This window comes from Rhinolophus hipposideros, assembly GCF_964194185.1.
Source record: "Rhinolophus hipposideros genome assembly, chromosome: 25".
In the NCBI taxonomy this organism is placed as follows: domain Eukaryota; kingdom Metazoa; phylum Chordata; class Mammalia; order Chiroptera; family Rhinolophidae; genus Rhinolophus; species Rhinolophus hipposideros.
Window position 1 is genome coordinate 22,487,017 of NC_138071.1, and position 21,354 is coordinate 22,508,370.

Consider the following 21,354-nt stretch of genomic DNA (forward strand, 5'->3'; position numbering starts at 1 on the left):
GATTGAACACTCGTAAAGAGTGAATGAGGGAAGCTGAGGGGAAGAAGCAAGGGGAAGAGTAGCCACTTCCTTGGTGAAGTGATCTCCTTTGGCCCAACTGTACTGATGGGAGGCAAAGTTTCCACCTCGGCCTCAGGTCTTTCTGGAAGGAAACTCTTGGTTGTGATGAATGGGGTCTGGAATTCTCCAGGTGCTTCTGTTGTTTGTAGCCGGATCACAATTGCAACCTCTTGTCTCCTTCCAGGCCCAGGATCCTGCCTCCTTTGGAGCTGACTCTCTGCTGCTGAATTCCTCCAGGCACTACCTGACCATCCGCTATACTCTATTGCCCTATCTTTACACCCTCTTCTATCGCGCTCACAGATGGGGGGAGACAGTGGCCAGGCCTCTTCTGCATGAGTAAGTTCATTTCGCCCAAAGAACTTTGGGTAATGGATCTGGGTGTCATTGACTATACCATCAAATATAAGAGTGAAAATGGAAACAATGCATACAGTTACTCAGATACATATATTTGTGTATATGTATACATATATGTACATATGTATACGTGTGTGTGTAGTAAATTGGAATACCCAGTTAGTATTTACAAGGCTATTGCTATCTAAACACTATTCTAAGGGTATGTTTAAGTACTATGGACTGTTCCCTTTTGGGGAGAGAGCTAAACTAGATGTCATGGGACTTGAGATCTTTTCTTTGTTCTGCCATCAACTAACTCTTTATCTTGACAAATCATTTTAGTTCTTCTATCCTTTCTTTAGTCTTAAAGGATTAGATAGCTTGAACTTGATGGTCTCTTTTCTAATACACTACATTCAGGCTGTAGGACTTAAGAGGCCTGCCTTGTCAAAATACAGTTCATTTCCTTATGTGTCTGAACTTTTAGGCCCTCACGCACATATCTGCTCTATTATTATCTACCCATTTATTTTGGGTAAGGTTTTGCCACCTCCTGGAATCCCCTGTTAAAAAGCAGATATCCTAAAAGAGAAAAGAGTAAAATTTTATATTCTCTGCTATTTTTCGTGATCAAATCCAGTTCCTTCTTGATAGTCAGCTGCAGATTTAAAATGTATTGCTTACCTTACTTATTGTTTTCAAGGGGAGTTATGGCACATTGAATTACAGCCTGGAACCTGCCTAGCATAGACACTGGAATAGGTTGTCCAGCCTGGGGGAAGAACCAGAGGTTTACATGGGCTGGGGGGAAGTTAATTCCTCTTCAGGAGTGGAGAGGTGAGGGTTGAATAGGTGTCACGGAATAATTTTGGGGGTTACCCCAGGCAGGGAGGCTGTGTGGGCACAGCTTCCAGGAAGCCTTGGCCCAGATCTCAGTGACTGTCTCTCTGATCTCCAGATTTTATGGGGACAGCAGCACTTGGGACGTGCACCAGCAGTTTCTTTGGGGGCCCGGTCTCCTCATCACTCCAGTTCTGAATGAGGCAAGTATTCCCGCAGAGACGTCCCAGTGGTCTCTGCTTCTGTTCCCGCTACCCTGCAAGGGTAGCTTCTCTGCTCTTTGTTCCAGAACCATGGCCAACCCCTGTGGCTGACTCAGCCGTGAAGACAGTGGGCAGGGTTTGGGGGAGTTCTATATCTAATTTTTTCTCTCTACAAGTCTTTTGTCTTGACCAAGTTTCCCACCAGTATAGAAGCTTTTCCTGGTGAATCTGGGTTTAAGAATGGTCCTGTTTGTTGTCAGATTTTCATAGCGGGTCATTGCTTGATCTGTGATGTAGAGGCAGAATGGGGCAGTGACCCCGCACTCACTCTAAGGTCAGGCTGAGCAGGGTGTGATTGCTGCCTCTGCCATTTGGTCCTGGTGTGATTTGGTACAAGTTATTGGGCTCATTCCTCAGCTGTAAAGGTGAGATAATAATGGTGCCTATCAGTGGGGACTGTGGGAAGATTGAATGAGGTAATCAATATAAAGCTGGAATTTTTTCTACAGCACATTTTAAAATAATAATAATAATAATAATAATATTGTTATTGATGTGGTTCCACTGGATATTTTTCTTAAAATTCCAAGTTGTTGCCTGTATTATTCCTATTAGAAGAAAGGCACGATTTCCTAACAGAGAAAAGAAAGGCCATTTATGCACTCTCTGCATAGGATTGAGAAGGCCCCTATGGGAGTGCTAGGAAATTTGTTTTATCCCTTTCAGAGGCTGGGCCCATGAAGAACAATATTTTGTTTTAATTTCAGGGTGCAGAGAAAGTGATGGCATATATGCCTGATGCTGTCTGGTACAATTATGAGACTGTAAGTAGCTTTGACTTTTCTTAAACTCTTTGAGACCACAGCTGCAGCTGTGTAGACAAGATACCTCCTGGAGAGAGAAACTCCTGTGCATGCACTGAATGTTTCCGTAGTATTTTCTGTAATTTCATAGTAGAGTTGATGAAATGAGCCGACGTCACTTATCATCAGTGATGATGAAATCTGAAAAACATACTTCCGTATTTCAATCATCAGTAGGATAGAGATTCCAGTGGAATGTCTCATGGGCAAATGTTGGAGGGGGCCAATGGACAATTAGAACTTGGTCATGAGTTAGATTACTTGTTTAGAACTATAAGTTTGTATAATACATGTCAAATAGCCTCGGCATGGCATAAAAGTGCTCCCAAATCCCCAACTGATGGCAAAACCTGTTGTTCTGAATTTTTTTCCCCTTCTCTTGTTTCATTGCCTAAGTAGATAGTAATTGAGTGAGGTGGGAAATGGAGCGAGCCATAGAAAAGCCAGCTCGTGGGTGAGAGGTGGAGGTGCATGAGCTGTCATGCCAGTGTGCTGATTTGTCTGCATTCATCAGGGGGGCCGAGTGACATGGAGAAAGCAAAAAGTGGAGATGGAACTTCCTGGAGACAAAATTGGCCTTCACCTTCGAGGAGGCTACATCATCCCTATCCAACAGCCAGCCACAACCACTGTGGCCAGGTACAGTATGGCTGGTATTTCCTTTAAGGGAGAGGCTGACTAAGCCGGTCATTTCTGTACCCCAGGAGGGTCCAAATATGGGTCTCATTCCTCCAGAGATGATTTGCCTTCTCTTGGGTTACAAGCCAGGACTGCTGTCAACTTGGGATCACATTAGCTCCCTTCAAGCATCGTTTCAACTCATCTAGGATCACGTAGTATTTTAGTGGGTAGATCCTTCAGAATATCTAGTCCACCACACTCCTAGAAGTGTTATTCTGGACTCCTTTAAGTATTTTAACTTTTGTGTCACTCTTTGCTTTCTTCCTTGATTATTTGGCGAATATAGTTAATCTTTCTTACAAAATTTAAGGTCATCAATGGGATGTGCTCTATTTGTCTTAGACTTCTTAGCAAATGAAAGTTACTCGATACATGCATGTTAGATAAAAAGCAGGTGGTTTTGATGGTAACAGAACGTGACTCACATAGCGCAGAGTGGAAGCCTGACCTGTGAAAGAATGCAACGGGGACTGTGAGGTCAGTGAGGGATTCCGCAGGGGCAGAAAATTGGGAGGTAGTGCAGAGGAGTGGTGAGATAAAGAAAGATTCCGCATGTAACTGCTCTTTTTTTTCCTCTCTCTATGTTCACCTAGTTCACCTTCTTTTTGCATAGTGTTTTGTGGTTGTTACTCTAAATTGTAAAGCAGATAATTAGAATGTTTTATTTTTCTCTCAAAACAAACTAATAATAAAATTAGGAAAATTGCCGTTATAGAGAGATGGACCTTCTTGTATTGCTTTCTGAGTCAAAACTGTTCCTAGGCAGAGGGAAAATTTTATCACCCCAACCACCGTTAATATTTCTCCTGCACATCTCATCTCTAAAATGATTAGGCTGAACCAATCACTGTCTAGGATTTCTTTCTCTTCTGATAGTCTGTATTCTATATAATAGTTGCACCAGCAACTTTTGTTGTAGCTACTGCAGAGACTCTGGTGCTTAAATTCTTGCCTCCCACATAGATGTTTATTGCTAATGTTTGGGATATATTTTTTTTAATCTCCTATGACATTACTGATTCTAGAGAAAGATGTGCTTTGGTTTTGCCTCTGTGCCTGAAGAAAAGCAGAGCCATCTGCCGCTAGTAGATTCCCATTTGAAATTTGGCAGAATCATTCTCAGCTCCTCTGAAAAAATTCTTTAAGTCTTTGTATCTTACATAAATCTTGTCTCCCGCAGTCGACGGAACCCTCTTGGTCTTATCATTGCCCTAGATGACAACAAAGAAGCAAAAGGCGAACTTTTCTGGGATGACGGGGAAACGAAAGGTGAGCACTGTTGTGACCATCTTGCCATTTTTGAACCTGTACCTTTGAGTTATTCCTGCTGCTTATTCAGCTGTGGGAGCGATCCCACCAGGCACAGTAGCATTACTGGCTCTAGAGAAGAATCTTGGGTTTAGTTGCACTGCTCATAGGTACTGGCGGATGGACCATAGGTACTGATGGATGGAAAGCACATTCTACTTCTTAGAATTCTCCCACTGGCCAGCAATATTCATAGGCTCTCATTTGGTTGTCAATGGGAACCTGAAAGAGATGTTTTTAAGACTGTTCCTGCTATTCAATGTAGACATCGTCTCCCAAAATGTTAATGAACAGATGTCGATGATACAAAAAAAAAAAACACACACATGCCAGTGAGGCAGTGAGAGTACACTTTTCCAGTGAGTCTACATTGAGCTTCTTAGCACAGCTTTCTGTCTCCAACTTATTAACAACACTTGTGGCTCAAACTTAGGAAATAGATTCATTTAGACATACGCCCCGGAAGCACTTGGAAGGGAACTTTTTCAAGGGTAAGGTAGGAAGCAAAAGGGAAAACAGTGGCTTTGCTTGGAAGACTCCGTCTATAATCTGTCATTCTCAAGATATAGCTTCCAAGACAGCCAGAGTAAAACCTGTTCTGTGGTGGGCAGACCAGAGTCTGACTCGTGCGTCTTTCTTTCTCTTTCAGATACTGTGGCCAATAAAGTTTATCTCCTATGTGAGTTTTCCGTCACCCAAGTGAGTAGTAGACTTTTATGAATCTTAGATGTGAGCTTTTGTCTGACCATGAGCTCATGTGTGTTTGTGTCTGTGTGTAGTTATATTTGTAACTCCATATGCATTTATGACTAAGGGAGCACAGAGCATTTATGACTGTAAGGGAGTTACGAATTAACTCCCTATAATTGAATCATTCATGTTAGTAAAGAAGAGGTAATGATATGGATAAATCAAAGTAGTCAATTTTAAAAAAAATTCTGTGTGTGTGTTTTTCTATCCTCTACTGCCCACACTCACCTCTCTCTCTCTGTCTCACCTTGGGGGTCAAAATAAGTTTGTGCTGCTTAAGCATACATTAGTAGAGACAGCTAAGGGGCATTCAGAGCAGTTTGGGGTAGGATGGAATATTTGAGTGACTTGAGAATCTGTGTTGTAAGTAGACTTTTGTGCTTGTTTTGTAGAACCGCTTGGAGGTGAAGATTTTGCACTCAACCTACAAAGATCCCAATAATTTAGTATTTAAAGAGATTAAGATCCTCGGTACCCAGGAACCGAAGAACGTTGTAGTGAAACAGAACAATATCCCAAGTCAAGTTTCTCCTAATGTCACTTATGACACTAAACTACAGGTAAAACTCCATTTTGTTGAGATGGTGCGTCATGAATTCTTCATACCTGTGGGGTCTCTTCTTGCCAAGGCTGCATTAGTTCTGAAGGACCAGAGCCCATTCTGAGGCCTGGGGTGGCAAGTGAGACGGTTAGGAAAGAAAAAAATGAGAATTAGACCAGAGCTAGAATGAATGAAGGAGCCGTGAGAAACTGGGGAAAGGTAAAATGGTCTTTTCATCCTCATTCCCCTATTCGCACCTCGGTCTTCTGTTCTGTGTGACTGGGAGCAGAGTTAGGAGTATGGGAAACAGGATTAGAGGAAAGGTAGATCTGAAAGCTGCTAGAAAGGTAGAGGTGGGAGGTGGGATTCCCATTCATGAAACTTTTGGGATGCGTTTTTTGTTTGTTTGTTTTTACTGTATTGAGTTGTATAGATTCTCCAACACAAACATTTTCAGGAAATAGTTTAAGTCAAAGAATTTGGCAAGCCTAGCTAATGGCTACTTACTTGGTTAGGTGATAAGAATAAAATAACTTTTCATCAGTTGTAATGGGACCTGGCGTTCTTGAATGGGTTGTAATCAGTTTCTCTGACATCTTAGCATTAGGAGGAATTGTTTTCTCGAATACTCCTTACTAAAGGTACTCCAGATGATCCCTGATTGAAAGGAGCTGGGTCAGCATGGTTGGTGAGGGACCTCCCAAATTTGGAGAAAATAAGTAAATTTGGTCTTCTACTATAATGATATCGGTTATATTTGACATTTTGTCCTGACAACATACGTTGAGGATTCATACAGTAGAAAGTTAGAAATAAAGTGTTATATATTGGGTTATGCATGCAGTAAAGTGCAAGCCATTGGACAATGAAAACACACTCAGGCAATATATGTTAAATAAATAAATTCATATAAGACCAAAGGAACTCTTATAGTTTGAATTCAGGTGGTGGGGAGATACAATTTATACACATGAAACTGTTAGGAAGGGGACTGGCAACCCAGACCAACACATAGGAAGTGTTATTTATACAATTCCTAATTCATTGTTCAAAGCTTAATGAGGTATTGAACAAAGCCTGTGGATAAGGCGGGGCTAGAACTGGGTTTTGAAAGACAGTACATCAGGTAGAGATTTGTTGGGCTGCAAGTGACAGGAAACTCAGCAAAATTTTTTCTTTTGTGCAATAAGAAGTTTTACAGAGATCAGTTGACGGAATTGGTTCAGTCAGTGTCTCAAGGTTGTCAGGGTTGACTGGAGTTGGCTGCTTAATTCCAGTCACTGTGGCCTTGTTATAGGAAAAAAAAAAAAAAAGGAGCAGGAAGGAAGCAAGCAGGCTCTTACATCAAGAAAGAAACACTTGTCAAACAATTTCCAGTGGACTTATACTTAATGGTCACAGCTGTGTTACATGGGTTCACATTTCAGTTCTTCCTTGGGAACTTAAGTATCCTAACCTGAAATAGTAAGAAGAGAACTTTTATGTAGGGCAGGCAACTTGAAGTGTATTTCACAGACAGGCACCGTTTTCCTAGATAAAACATTCAAGGCTGAGATGTCAGAATGCGCCATTCTAAGGACCGACAAGAACCTTACATTATTGGTCTGTGAATACGTATAACTAGAATAGGTAGGGTTCACTTTTGGAAGGAGATCAGTTTGGACAGATAACTATGGTCAGATTTTGGAGGGTCTTAGTGCCAAAATGAGAAGGATCTGATCTAATTTTCAAAGGGTCTCGTTGATCCTTGAATCAAGGTTGTGCCATTGTGAGAATATTGTTTTACGATTGGGGGGTGGGTGTTGGAGAGGGATTTGTAGTACAAAGAAATGCAAAATGAATTTAGACTGGGAGGAGACTGGAAGAAGGATGATAATCCTTAGAATGTGATTTTATAACTCTAAACAAATGAGAACTTTCACTATGGAAATTTCTAATTAAAGAAGAAACAAACTTAAGAAAAATACTAAATATTTGAATTAATGAGTGAGATTCAAAGAATGTTTCAAGTTTTGAGGCTTTGGACTTGGAGAAATGAATGTTAGAAATAGAAGGAAATGTAATGATTTTGCCATGTCACCAATTTTACAATTGCTGAAATTGGGACCCAAAGAATTGAAATACTTTGTCTAAGTTTCCACAGCCGAATGGAGATGAGAACCCAGGATATTTGATTGTTATTTCTATGTTCTTGCCACCCATCCATACCAATGGGGGACACTGGTTTGGGGAATAGAAGGCAAGAAGAGAGCCTGGATTTGGGGTGACACTGTGTGTGTGTGTTTGTGTGTGTGTGTGTGTGTGATGTTATAAGGGAAAGTACAGAAGAGAGCCTTCCTGACAAAATAGGGAAGAGGAAGAGGAGTCGGGGAAGGAAGGCAAGGGGTGATTACAGCAAGTTATATTTCCAATTCTTTTCCAAATGTTGTCGACATGACTCACGGAGAGTTGTGACACTTGCCCTGTTGCCTTACCTCCCCGCCCCATATTGCTCACTTCATGTAAGCTGCAGTGCTATGTTTCTTGGATTGTTGGGTCTGGTCTGATTTCGATTTCCTTTCCTAAAAGAAATTTCAGATCTTGCAGGGCCTTCGTCCAGGGGTCCATTTCCTTGTCACTTCCCCATTCCTACAGGTTGCCGTTATCACAGGGCTGGACCTTGTCCTGGGAACAGCATACACAGTGGAGTGGGACGTGGCGACAAGGGACGCGGACAAAATAGACTGTTATCCTGATGAGCATGGTGCTTCTGCAGAAAACTGTGCTGCCCGGGGCTGTGCCTGGGAGGTAACCACGCTGACTGTGTTAACTTGTGTTAAAATTCTCTATACTTCACCTGCAATTTCATGAGCATAACAGCAGACCCATGTCACGACTTAAAATCTACAGAAAGAAAGGGCATCCAAAGGAACCCGAGTTTTTATCTATTAGGTTGGTGCAAACGTAATTGCGGTTTAACAGGTTAAAAATAATTGCAAAAACTGCAGTGACTTTTGCACCAACCTAATAGATATGAAGGGTAGGTTGGGAGAGGAGTGACACGGGGTGTTTTTTTTTTTCTTACAAATATTTTACATGGAGACCAGGAGTTTTAACTTTTGTCACTGCCAAATAGTATATAGGGAAATCACTGAGGGCTCTATTTCCCTAGAAGTTGCCTTTTCCAGCTTCTTTATATTGATAATCCTGCGATCACCTGCTGAGCTGACTTTGGTTTGACTTTTCAGGAATCCAGTTCTCCAGGAGTCCCTTTCTGCTACTTCATCAATGACCTATACTCTGTCAGTGACATTCAGTACCACTCACACGGGGCCACGGCGGTCATCTCCTTGAAGTCCTCTCTTTATGCCAACTCTTTTCCCTCAACACCCGTGAACACCCTCCATCTGAAGGTGACCTACCACACGGATAACATGCTGCAGTTTAAGGTCTGTGTTTACAGTCTGTGTTTCAACTACTGACTAGACACTTTGCAGTTCCATCATGTTTTGCTAGTCAAGGTGATAGAACCCTAAAATAGGTTTGCCTTTCTAAGTTAACCAGGCTCCCTTATACTCGATCATTAACCTGAGAGCAATAAGAAATCATTGAGGGAACAGGGAGGCCTATTCTAATTTGCATTTTGAAAATATTACTGTGTCTACTGTAAAGAAAATGCTTGAGAGGACAAGAGCGAAAAAGGAGACACAAGTTAGGAGGTTACCAGTTAGGTAATCCAGATGAGGGCTCACGGTTAGACTCAGTACAGAAAAGAGATGGAGAGCAGTGGACATCTTCGAGAGACTGAGAAGGTAGGATTGCAGGATCTGGTGATGGCAAGTAGGTGATGAGGGAGAGGAAGCATCGAGAATGGTTACCATGTTTCTGGCTTGTATCTCTGTATGGATGGTGGTGACATTTACCCCATGGGAACATTGAAAAGATTTGACCTTGGGCAAAATAAGATGATGAGGTCAGTTTTGAACACTGAATTTGGGATATGTGTGAAATAGCCATAAAAATGTAGTGAACTCTTTCTTTTCTATGATCTAATTACATCTAAGGCCTAGTGATGAAGGGCTGTTTTAATGTCTGTTTCTTTACCAAATTGTAAGTTTCTCAAAGACAGGAATTTGTTTTTTTATCTTCTTACATAGAGCCTTGTAGATAGTTAGCAACCAGATGTTCATTGAGAGATAAAGAAGGCCTGGTACATATACACACTGGAATATTACTCTGCCATAAGAAAAGATGAAACACTACCATTTGCGACACCATGCGTGGATCTAAAGATTATCATGCTAAGTGAAATAAGTCAGACAGAAAAAATTGAGAACCATATGACTTCACTCCTATGTGGGATATAAAACAGAAAGCAGCAAATGAACAAGACAAACATCCAAATAAAAAACTCAAAGACACAGACAGTAGTTTAGTGGTTACCAGATGGTAAGGAGGGAGGAGGGTGGTAGAAGAGGGTAAAGGGGGTCCAATATATGGTGATGGAGGGAGAACTGACTCTGGGTGGTGAACACACAGTAAAATATATAGATGATTTATTATGGAATTGTACACTTGAAACCTATATAATTTTAGTAACCAATGTCACCCCAATAAATTTAATAAAAAAGTTTTAGCATCAAAAAAGAGACTAAATGAAAGATATCAAGCATTGCCTGAAAGGTTCTTCACAGTCTAATACTGTCAGCCTGGACTATGAGTTCTTGTACGTCTTCTGATGTAGGGATGATGCTCTTTCATATTTCGTCCTCACCAAAGCACTGGTGGCATGTGGCAGGCACCTAATGCATTGGAAATAAATGAACTTGTGCAGGTTTCCACCTTTAACTCTTTGCTGCTCTACGTCCTGATCACACATCAACAGTCTCCAAAATAGTGGCCTTTCTTACCCTGTTTTTAGTACTTTGTGCCTTTGGGGCATTTATTTCTCTACCAGGAGTAATGACTTGATCTCCTTTATATGCTGGTTAATGGCTTCAAAACTTTTCAAGACTCAGTATTTTCCCCATGAAACTGTCGCAGTCTCCCAGAAAGAGTGTTAGGTATTTCCTTCCCTATAATGTCACAGCACTTTTAGCGAGCTGTACGTTAGCCTCTATCACCCAGTGTTGTGGGTACCACTTTTTCATCTCCCATTAGCATGTGAATTCCTTAAAAACAATAATGTGTCTTCTGAAGTTTAGTTATCTCTAGTGTCTGGTACATCATCAGCAGGAATATAATAGATACTCAGTAGATCAATTTAGGTCCCATTTTTAGCAAGGGCATCTATGATTATTTTAATCAAGTAGAGTTTATGTTTTGTTAGGGGGGAGGGGTTCAGTTCGAAAACGTTTTTAGGTAGTCACATATACCTACACCTAAAGTAATAAGTAATATATTCATAAATACCAAACTGAGTCCAGACTGATTTTCTAAAATAGCACCAATGTCAAAGTGAATGTGTTACTAGAGGCCTTAAAAATGACATGTGATAGACTCGCGTTAAACGTTAAATTTGACATTGTTCTTTGATAGGTTAATTAAATCTATGGTATTATGAACTTAACGAAGACAAGGAAATATACGAGTAGCATTCAGTCTCTTTGTCAAAAACATCAAGGTTCTGCTAAGAGTATAGGTTCTAAGAAGTACGATACTTACCTAATGTCTGTGTCCTCTGTCCCTAGATTTATGATCCCAACAACAGTCGGTATGAAGTTCCAGTCCCTCTCAACTTACCCGGGACTCCATCTGGAACTTTTGAGAGTCGACTCTATGATGTCCTCATTACAAATCCATTTGGCATTGAAGTTCGCCGGAAGAGTACAGGCACCGCAATGTAAATGGCTCCTAGTCTGCTTTGGAATTGATGGTTACTTGCACATTCATTGCTCTGTCCATGGTCCTTGGAGACACCCTGGCTCACTACCCATTTCCAGATTCATGAACAAGTTATTTCCGTTGGGTCTGTTCTTATGAGAAATCTTTAGCCCCCTGGGAATAATTGCTGAGGCAGTCGCATGTGCTTAGGGATTCAGTCAACACATGTTTATGGAGTGCCTTCTCGGTATTACATGGTTATAGAAGATGAGGTCTCTCTTCTCAGGGCACAAAAATAATCAGTTAATAACAAAGATAATTTGAGTTAAAATATAAATAAGGATGTTTAGATGGTGACAACTGCTGTGGAGGAAAAAGAGCAGGATGATTGAGAGTTATGAGAAGTTACTGCCTTGGGTTCTGTGGTCAGAGTGGGTCTCTCTGAGGAGCTCATATTAAACATAGGTCCATGCGGAGATCTGGGGAGTGGGGAAGAACATTTTATGTAGTTGGACTAGAGAGTGCACAGGCCAGGAAACAGGAGCCAAGTTGGCATATGGAGGGGGAAAAATAGTCCAATGTGGTTGGAGCGATATAATAAGTAGGGAAGTGAGTAATGGGAGATGAAGCAGGTGGTGAGTAATGGGAGATGAGGTGGGTTCCAGGTTAGGTATGGCCTTGAAAACTTCATAAGATATTTTAACGGAAATCACTGAAGAATTGTGAATAGGGAAGTGAGGTGATGTGAGATATTTTTTAAAAACTCTCACTCTGGCTGCTTTGTAGCAAATGGATTGTAGGGGAGTAAGAGTGGAAGGAAGCGAGGGCTGGTGTGCAGTGGTCGCAGCTGGGATGGTGAAAGTGATTAGATTGGGCATTCTGGAGGGAAAACCGAAAGGAGGTGGTAACAGAGGAAAATAGAAGAATGAAGCTGGCTCCTGGGCTTTTAGCAAAGGCATCTATGATTATTTTAATCAAATAGACTTTATGTTTTGCTTGGAAGATTCACAGCGTCCTGGGGGCGGGAGGGAATCAAGAGGTCAGTTGTCCTTGAAAAATCATCTGCTTGAAGCCAATAGAACAGCCTGGTTCTTTTCCAATTATACCCTTTGTGTTGCAGTTGGGACTCTCAGCTCCTTGGCTTCACCTTCAATGACATGTTCATTCGCATCTCCACTCGCCTTCCCTCCCAGTACGTCTATGGCTTTGGGGAAACTGAGCACACAGCCTATCGGAGAGACTTGAACTGGCACACGTGGGGGATGTTCTCCCGAGACCAACCCCCGGGGGTAAGGGCAGAGTGTTGGGCTCTGAGTCTCTGCCTCTCTCCACCTACACTGTGTACACTTGGTGCTTCACTTCCCAGACTCGGCTTGGGTGGTCACGTTCAGCTTTTCAACAAGTGGGCCAATTCTCAGGCTTGTTTTGTTTCCTATGCATTGCATTTATTTCACAGAGAAGACTAGACACACCTTATCAATCAATGTTTGTTGAGTTTCTTTCTCAGCCACGATGTCTTTTAACTTCCTACCACTTCTCCCCATGACTCTCCCAGTACAAGAAGAATTCTTATGGCGTCCACCCCTACTACATGGCACTGGAAGAAGATGGCAGCGCCCATGGGGTGCTCCTGCTAAACAGCAATGCCATGGGTAAGATGATGCAGGACCCCCCCACACACACAATTTTTGTGAACTAATCATTCTGGAGGAACTTTAGGGCAGCGTTTGACCTAGCTGCCCCCTGAAGTCAAAATCATTATCTTGTGGGAAGTTATGTTTTTCTTCTTATTTCTGTTTAGCCTTTCTGTTTATTTCAGTTCAGTAACATGTGTTAAAAAAATTAACTCTTATTTGGCAAAAATCAGGTAAGAAGGGATAGCCAGACCAAGCAAGTCCCAAATATTCTGGAGGTCAGCCAATGGGAGCCGTCTTTATAATTTGAACTAGTGATGAAACGATGGGTCAGAGCGCTCACTCTGGGGTATGAGGACAAGAAGAAAATTTGTATGGTATATTGGAAAGGGGGTGGAAAATCAGGAGATGGAGGAAAACGCATGCATGTGAAAAGTGGTGAAATCTGAATCAGGTCTATACTTGGGTTAATAGTACTATATCAGTGTCAGTTTCCTGGTTTTGACAATGTGCAGTGGTTATGTAAGATATTACCATTGGGGGAAACTGGGGGAAGTGTACAAGGGGACATTCAGTCCGATTTTTGCAACTTCTTTTAAGTTGTAAACTATTCTAAAATAAAAGTTACAATAATTAAATGAGCAGAATGACAAAACATAGAAGATAATAAAGCACACCAAAGGGGGAAACTGGCCAGAGATGGGACGCTGTACACTTTCACTTAACTTCTTCAATCCAGTGTAGGTAAAGTATAAAATACTTTTTCTTAGTACAGAGGTATAAGAAGAGGGAGAAGGTATGCATTTCAGGGGAAAATCCTTACATTGAAGGTTTCCAGGTTGATTGGTATTGTCCTCCGTTTTCAGATGTGACATTCCAGCCCATGCCTGCCTTGACGTACCGTACCACAGGAGGAATTCTGGACTTTTATTTGTTCCTGGGGCCAACTCCAGAGCTTGTCACTCAGCAGTACACGGAGGTAGGAGGGCATTCAATTGGTTTCCTAGTATTTATACATTATATTCTGTATATTCATTAGTATAGTTATCAGATGACAACTGGAATTGTTTGTTTTACTCAGGGACAGGTAGAACAAGGAACAATAAATACATCCCAACAACCATTAAATTCGTAGCCTCTCAAAGCATTTCAGAGGAGCAGAATTAATGGTGGTGCCAGTGGTGGTTGTGGAAGTGGCAATGGTGGTGGAGATGGTGGTGATGGTGGAGGGTGTGATGATGGTCATAGTGCTTATAACAGTATTTTTGAGAATAGCACCAAACACGTATATAAAACTCACTGTATGTCACTGATATATTACTTCATGTCAGAGCACTTTACTCATTCAGTCCTCACAAACTACTGTGAAGTAAATACTATTATTATCCCCAATTTACAAGTGAAGAAACTACGCACAAGAGGTTATTTAACTTTTGTCCAAGGTCAAAGCCAGCAGGGATTGGAGCCTGTTTGGTAACCGAGGCATTTTGCCTCTGGATTCTATGTTCTTAACCAGTAAGCTAGACAGCCTGTAGGGATCAGAGTAAAATCAGATTTTCCCAAATTCTTGGGAAGAGAGGTCAAGTCTAGCAGGAAGCTTTCTCCAAGGTATCCCAGTGGCTCTGTACCTTCTCAGTTTCTCTCTGCATTTTAATTTGTTGGTTGTCTAACTTAGGACACTGGGAAAGCATTCTTATTACTACTCTGTGTACAACTTCAATCCAGAGTCTCCTTATTAATGACTAATGGTTTCTGTTTATTTTCTAGATGATTGGTCGGCCAGTGATGGTTCCTTATTGGTCCTTGGGGTTTCAGCTGTGCCGCTATGGATACCGGAATGACACTGAGATTGCCAGCTTATATGATGAGATGGTGGCTGCTCAGATACCCTATGTATGTTCTCAGTCTGTGGCGTATTGGCCTTGGGACCTCATAGCCAACCCCAGTTGTCTCTGTATCTGGATTCATTTGTGTGATTTTTGTGGGGTTCTATAAAGTTATAAAGTGCTTTTGCATACAATATCACTGAGTCTCGCTCCAACCCAATAATACAGGTGGGGGTCATGGTCCTCTTAGAGTCACAGCGATTAGCCAAAGAAGAAGGACATAGGGCCAACTCCAGGGTGCTTTCTGCTAGATCATGCTCCCATTTCTTTTGCATGACTTCTCAACACTTAGTCAAAAACATCCACGGTTCTATAAGCATAAAAGTTTCCCCAAGCAGTAATATTGTTTAATGGAAAAAAAAAAACACATCAACCCGATTCCGTCAGACAGTTGTGTGTGTAGATATGACCCCAGTTCCAGCACTTTGCCGTTGCTGCAGTATAGTGGCCCCTCAGCATTGAGCTAACCCCGGGTTGCGTGTATGGATTTGGGGACTGGTTTCCAAAGGAAACAGATATAGAAGCGACCTTTGTCCTTCACTTGAGGAAGGAGGCGTCCAACAATCAGAGAACTGATCCCGGAAACCACTTACATATTGAATTTGATTGTTTATTTTTCTATTGTTTGCAATTGTTTTTGCTATGAGGAAGTATAGCAAGCAATATTTCATTCTTAGTAAGAAAGCTGTGTTTAACCACGCCCAGGATTGGATATTCCAAAGCAAGTACAGGTTTTGTTTAGTTTTTGGTAGATTTACCATCCATGTTGTATTAGTCCTGGGAAATTTACATTATGTTATTTTCTCTGAACACGAAACCACGGATAACAGAGTAGCCTCTTGGAGCAGGTAACCACAATCCCTGCTTATTTTGGCTGTCTACAAGGCACTTTCTCACCCACTGTTTTCCTTTCTCCTTACAACAGCCCTGCCAGGGGGGCATTAGCGTCCCATATTTTGCTAATTTCGTTTTTTTCTATTTTATGAAGGAAAATCTGGAAGTTAAGTAACTTCCTCAGAACCTAGTACCTAACAAATAACAGAGCTGGGATTTGAAAGAATTAAAAGAAATCGTCTGAAATTCACCATCGGTTGGGCAAGGGGAGGGTTGTTCTCATCTGGGCCTTTGCCGCAGTGGTCACTCGGTTCCCTCGTGTGCTCCCCCAGGACGTGCAGTACTCAGACATCGACTACATGGAGCGGCAGCTGGACTTCACCCTCAGCCCCAACTTCACTGGATTTCCAGCTCTGATCACTCGCATGAAGCAGGACGGGATGCGGGTCATCCTCATTCTGGTGAGTCCCTATGCGGTTGCGAAGAGTCTTTCAGAAAGTGAACAGACTTGGATGGAGAGAACTTTATATGCATTGTGTTTCCTTCCCTGTTATGGGTAGAGAAGTTGAACAAGAAAAGCATATTTCCCAGAGTTCACAGAAGCACTACAGTCCAGATGGAAGCTCATGGTTTCCCTTTTGAGGAGTGTTTGTTTTCTCGTATCCCAAGTCACTCTCTGGCTTTGCTTTTCTCACCTGACCTGTCCTTTGATTTTAGGACCCAGCCATTTCTGGAAATGAGACGAAGCCCTATCCTGCATTCTCGCGGGGTGTGAAGGATAATGTCTTTATCACAGATCCAACTAGTGGAGACATTATCTGGGGAAAGGTATGATCTGAGTAGTGACCCATTGATCCCCATCTGGGCATGGGGAGCTGTTAGTGTGTGTGTACGTGTTGTTTTTTGACTTTTCCCATTAGGGCTCTGAGATCAGACGTTCTCATTTTCTCCATCAAGATTTGTCAACATACTTAAGGAATGTTTGAGGAATGTATGTGCTTTGTAGGATCCATTTTTCTCTAGATCAATCCTACATGGAAATCAAGTATTATCCTCCATGCTTTACAGTTTCTTGGAGAAGAAAGCATGGAGGATAAGGCCATGCTTTACAGTTTCTTAAGAAATGCTATAATAATTTCTTAAGAAATTATCTAGTACATTGCTTTTGAACAATTTTTCTCCCCACAGGTTTGGCCTGATTTTCCAGATGTCGTTATAAACAGTTCTCTAGACTGGGACAGTCAAGTGGAGGTAAAGGGTCCTTTGTGGGTGTTGGGTGAAGTCGGGGTTGCAGCCATGCTCAGCATACTGGGCATCCCCATGCCATGGGCATGGAATGCACTGAGGGACCGTGCCCTGTGTGTTCGTCTCTGTGCTAGTTACTTTCCATGTCATATTTGACTCCCAGGTGGGAGGTAGGTATTATTATCCTCTGCATGAGTAAGACTCAGAGGTCTTAATTACTTGTCCACAGCTTTAGATAACAGAGTGGTGATTTCAAATCCAAGGCTGTCAGAGTCCAAAGACCCATGAAATTTCCATTGGATGATACCTCCAAGCACACTGTCTTTTCTCTGATTCAGTGCATTTGTTGTTCTTTTTGTTGTTGCCTTGAGTATCCCTTTTAAACAGTCTTCCATCCCTTTTTTTAGGGATTAGGTCTTTGTACGTCTTTTTTTCATGGACAGGCTTTTCCATCTTCACTCTTATTACCTCCCTTCCTTCCTTGGGTTTCTCAGCTTTGCTCTTCCCTCTCAGTCTCCAGCCTTATGTTCAAACTTGCTCTCTCCTAGGAAAAGGTTTTTGTTTGTAATGGCTCTCAGATAAGGATTCAAGGGAGGGTACCTAGGTTCCTATTCTCTCTGTTGCTTCTCACGGAAGGTTGCTTCAAGTTGGGTAGTCCACGTGCTTCAGGAATCTGCCAGGTCAGGCAAGTCAAGTTATGGGCTCCTTGGCATACATACATATATTTATTTAGTTATTTTAGTATCCCCACCCCCCAGCTTAATTGAAGTATATTTGACCAATAAAATTGTATATATTTAAAGTATACAATGTGATTATATATAGTGAAATGATTACCACAATTAGGTTGATACATCTCTCACCTCGTATCATATCACCTGTGCGTGCGTGTGTGTGTGTGTGCGTGTGTGTGTGTGGTGAGAATGCTTAAGAACTACTCTCTTAGCAACTTTTAAGTATACGATGCAGTATTGTTAGCTATAGTCACCATGCTTTACAGTGCATCCCAAGAACTTATTCATCTTACAGATGAAGGCTTGCACCCTTTGCCCAGCATCTCCCCATTTCCCCCACCCCCTAGCCACTGGTAACTGTCATTCTACCTACGGTCTGTTTCTATAGGTTCAAAAAATTTATTTTTAGACTCTACATATAAGTGAGATCATACGGTATTGGTCTTTCTCTCTCTGGCTTATTTCATTTGGCCCAATGCCCTCTAGGTTTATCCATGTTGTCACAAAGGGCAGGATTTCCTTCTTTCTCTTGGATGAATAATATTGCATAGGGTATATACATCGCAATTTCTTTATCAATTGACCCATTGATGGGCACTTAGGTTGTTTCCATGTCTTGGGTATTGTGAATAGTGCTGCAGTGAACCTGGGAATACAGATATCTCTTCAGCATCATTGATTTTATTTTCTACGGGTTATATACCCAGAAGTGGAATTGCTGGATTATATGGTAGCTCTCTATCTTTAAATTTTTTCAAGACTCTCCATCCTATTTTCCATAGTGACTGCACCAATTTACATTGTCACTAACAGTGTACAAGGTTTCCCTTTTCTCCACATTCTTGCTAACACTTGTTATCTCTTGTCTTTTTGATAAAAGCTATCCTAACAAGTGTGAGATGCTGTGTCATTCTGGTTTGGGTTGCATTTCCTTGATGATTAGTGACATAGAGTACCTTTTCATGTACCCGTTGGCCATTTGTATGTCTTCTTTGGAAATAGTCTCTTCAGATCCTTTGTCTGTCTTTTAATTGTTTTGTTTTTTTCATTGACTCAGACGTGGCTGGTATTAATCTGTTTATTCAAATTTTGACACTTCTATCTCTCTCGTCTACCCCATGTTTTCCTACCTGCCTGAGCTGGAGCTCTCTTTTTGGTGAAAGGTTCTCCTGGTTCCATGTTTCTACCTCTGTTTTCTAACAAAAAGGTGTTCCTCGCATGCCTTCCTCTCACGAGATTCTCGGTGAAGTGGCTCACTACCCTCTTACTTCTCTGCGAGCAGAAACCCTGTATACTTATCTGTTACTGTTTTCTTCTTTGTGTTCCTTTTTTTGGCCCTTTTTCTAAACATATGGGTTCCTACTTTTCTCCACATTTTTGCTAACACTGTTATCTCTTGTCTTTTTTGGTAAAAGCTATCCTAACAAATGTGAGGATATTCGTCCATTGTGTGTAAGAGCCGGAGGTTCTCGAGACCAAATCTTCTTTCTGTCGCTCCTCCTACCCTTGCCACCAGCAGTATTTAGCTTGTTAACTCCTAAAATGCACTGGGGAACATGGACAACCTATTTACTGAGACATACAAAGGACCACAAAATTCCATAACAAGCAACATGCCCATAGAGAAATTTATGAATATTTGCTGCTGCTATGATGTGTGAATTCACAATTATGCACTGAGCATTTATGTCAGATGCTAAGCTAAGCACTATGGGAAATACAAAGATCAATCAGAAGAATATTAAACAAAGTCAGTGTTCTCGAAAAGCTTACAATAGAAATGAGTTAAACCTTGGGTCTACTTTCCAGGTTAAAATAAAGACATGTATTTTATTATTTGAGAAAGCTAAAGAGAAGGGGAGGTTGAAACTTTCTCCTTAAGTCCTTCCAATGGATTTGACACAAAACTGCAGTTTTCAAGTGATTCTGAAACCATAGAAAACAGATGCCCAGTAGTTAGTCTACTACAATAAAATGCAAACTTACCTCTCACCCCTTTCTCTAGTGGGAATGAGACAGGAGAGGCTCACCGGGATGTTTCTTTCCAACCTGTTGACAAGGCATCTAACGTCTGCCCCTTTTGACTGCAGTCTTGGGTCTCATGCATGCTCTGTCTTTGAGGAGTGCTCAGGAAATTGCAGGACAGAAGTGAGAGCTGGGTGTCTAATACATGAGATAGTGAGTTTGGGGGTATCGATTGCTACTGTTTATGTAGATACGGAGAGGAAATGAGTCTATGGAGACTTTCCAAATGCTGAGAGGTGTCTAATTTGGGCTACCTTCTCTTCTCTGTACTCGTGTTTCAAATAAGCCGAGAACATTCCTTAGGCTGTGTTTGGATTTTTCTATCACCTAGTAGTACAAGGCGCTGCATGAGTTAAACTCTCAGTAAATGCCCATTTGCTGTTTAATATATTTGTTTGAGACAAATAAATTTTATTTGATTTTTACAGCAATACCGAGCTTATGTGGCCTTCCCAGACTTTTTCCGTAATTCAACTGCCACCTGGTGGAAGAGGGAGTTGCAAGAACTCTACACGAATCCCCGGGAGCCAGAGAAGAGTTTGAAGTTTGATGGCATGTGGATTGTGAGTGTGTGTTTGTGTATGTGTGGATAGGTGTGTCCATCTTTGTGTATCTAAGTGTATGTATCACTGACCTTTAATCAAGCGGGATAATAATTATCCTAGAAAGCCTTTGGATGTATCAGACTGCAGTTCCCCAATGGGGACTGGGTCATCCCTGATAGTCCTCAGACCTTGGACCTTGCTTCAAGTTCCTGCTGTAAAACTCCATGGTGATTACTAGGAATTTCTCGGAAATGAGCCTTGCTTCACACCTTGAGGGAGAATTCAAAAAAAAGAAAATCCTCTAGCCAGTCATCCCATAGGGCTTCACTGATCTTTCCACTCAGTTCTCAGCTGGATTTGATGGGTCTCCCTGGGATGACCGGGTGCTGAACGATGTGTACCTCACTTCCTTCTCTCTGAGTGACAGCATGTAATGACTTGTAAAAGTGAGCTTTGTGTGTGTTTGACATTTCTAGGATATGAATGAACCATCAAGCTTTGTGAACGGGGCAGTTCCTCCAGGCTGCAAAAATGCCACTCTGAACCACCCTCCGTATATGCCACGTAAGGACCCGGGGCCTCCTCTCCTAAAGGAGCCATAGCCACAAGGCGTGATCCCTGCAAGAGCCCAGAGGCCAGGGGCTTATCCCAACTGCTCAGGGCATTTCCTCAGTGGGGCTTTGGTTTCTGGGGGCCAAAGACAAACACACTTCAAGCACTTTACCCAGTTGGGTGTGTGCAAGTTACTGGCCCCATTGGGTGAATTTCTGAAATTTGTTCAAAAAACACTTAATTTCTCAAATGTGTCCCCAAAGGATTCTACAGCTACATTCCTTACTTTTTCTAGCTTATGTGAATTCCTCCACAGGAAGTTGTTGTGCCACCAGTGGGTGGAAAGTAGTGGCTGTCCCTTATCATGGAATTCTACTTGTGTTCATATCTTGGCTCCAGAAATTATTCTTTCTGTGAATTGTATGACCTTCAGCAGATTACTTGATGTTTCTAAATCTTTAAACTGTAAAAGGAGGATAATGGTATCTTCCTCATAGAATTACATGTAA

At 41.7% G+C, this 21,354-nt stretch overlaps 1 protein-coding gene across 1 annotated transcript in view; it reads left to right on the forward strand.

Annotated features, from left to right (window-relative positions):
* Positions 1–21,354, forward strand: part of LOC308492962 (maltase-glucoamylase-like) — a 172,235-nt gene that overhangs the window by 58,961 nt on the left and 91,920 nt on the right. The window contains exons 19-37 of the mRNA XM_081038512.1: positions 245–399; positions 1,361–1,445; positions 2,213–2,269; positions 2,823–2,947; positions 4,170–4,258; positions 4,947–4,996; positions 5,440–5,607; positions 8,223–8,375; positions 8,816–9,016; positions 11,258–11,409; positions 12,511–12,679; positions 12,946–13,042; positions 13,891–14,003; positions 14,792–14,917; positions 16,077–16,205; positions 16,462–16,572; positions 16,933–16,995; positions 20,177–20,311; positions 20,770–20,857. Coding sequence (XP_080894638.1) covers positions 245–399; positions 1,361–1,445; positions 2,213–2,269; positions 2,823–2,947; positions 4,170–4,258; positions 4,947–4,996; positions 5,440–5,607; positions 8,223–8,375; positions 8,816–9,016; positions 11,258–11,409; positions 12,511–12,679; positions 12,946–13,042; positions 13,891–14,003; positions 14,792–14,917; positions 16,077–16,205; positions 16,462–16,572; positions 16,933–16,995; positions 20,177–20,311; positions 20,770–20,857 — 2,266 coding nt within the window. The remainder of the gene's footprint in view (positions 1–244; positions 400–1,360; positions 1,446–2,212; positions 2,270–2,822; positions 2,948–4,169; positions 4,259–4,946; positions 4,997–5,439; positions 5,608–8,222; positions 8,376–8,815; positions 9,017–11,257; positions 11,410–12,510; positions 12,680–12,945; positions 13,043–13,890; positions 14,004–14,791; positions 14,918–16,076; positions 16,206–16,461; positions 16,573–16,932; positions 16,996–20,176; positions 20,312–20,769; positions 20,858–21,354) is intronic.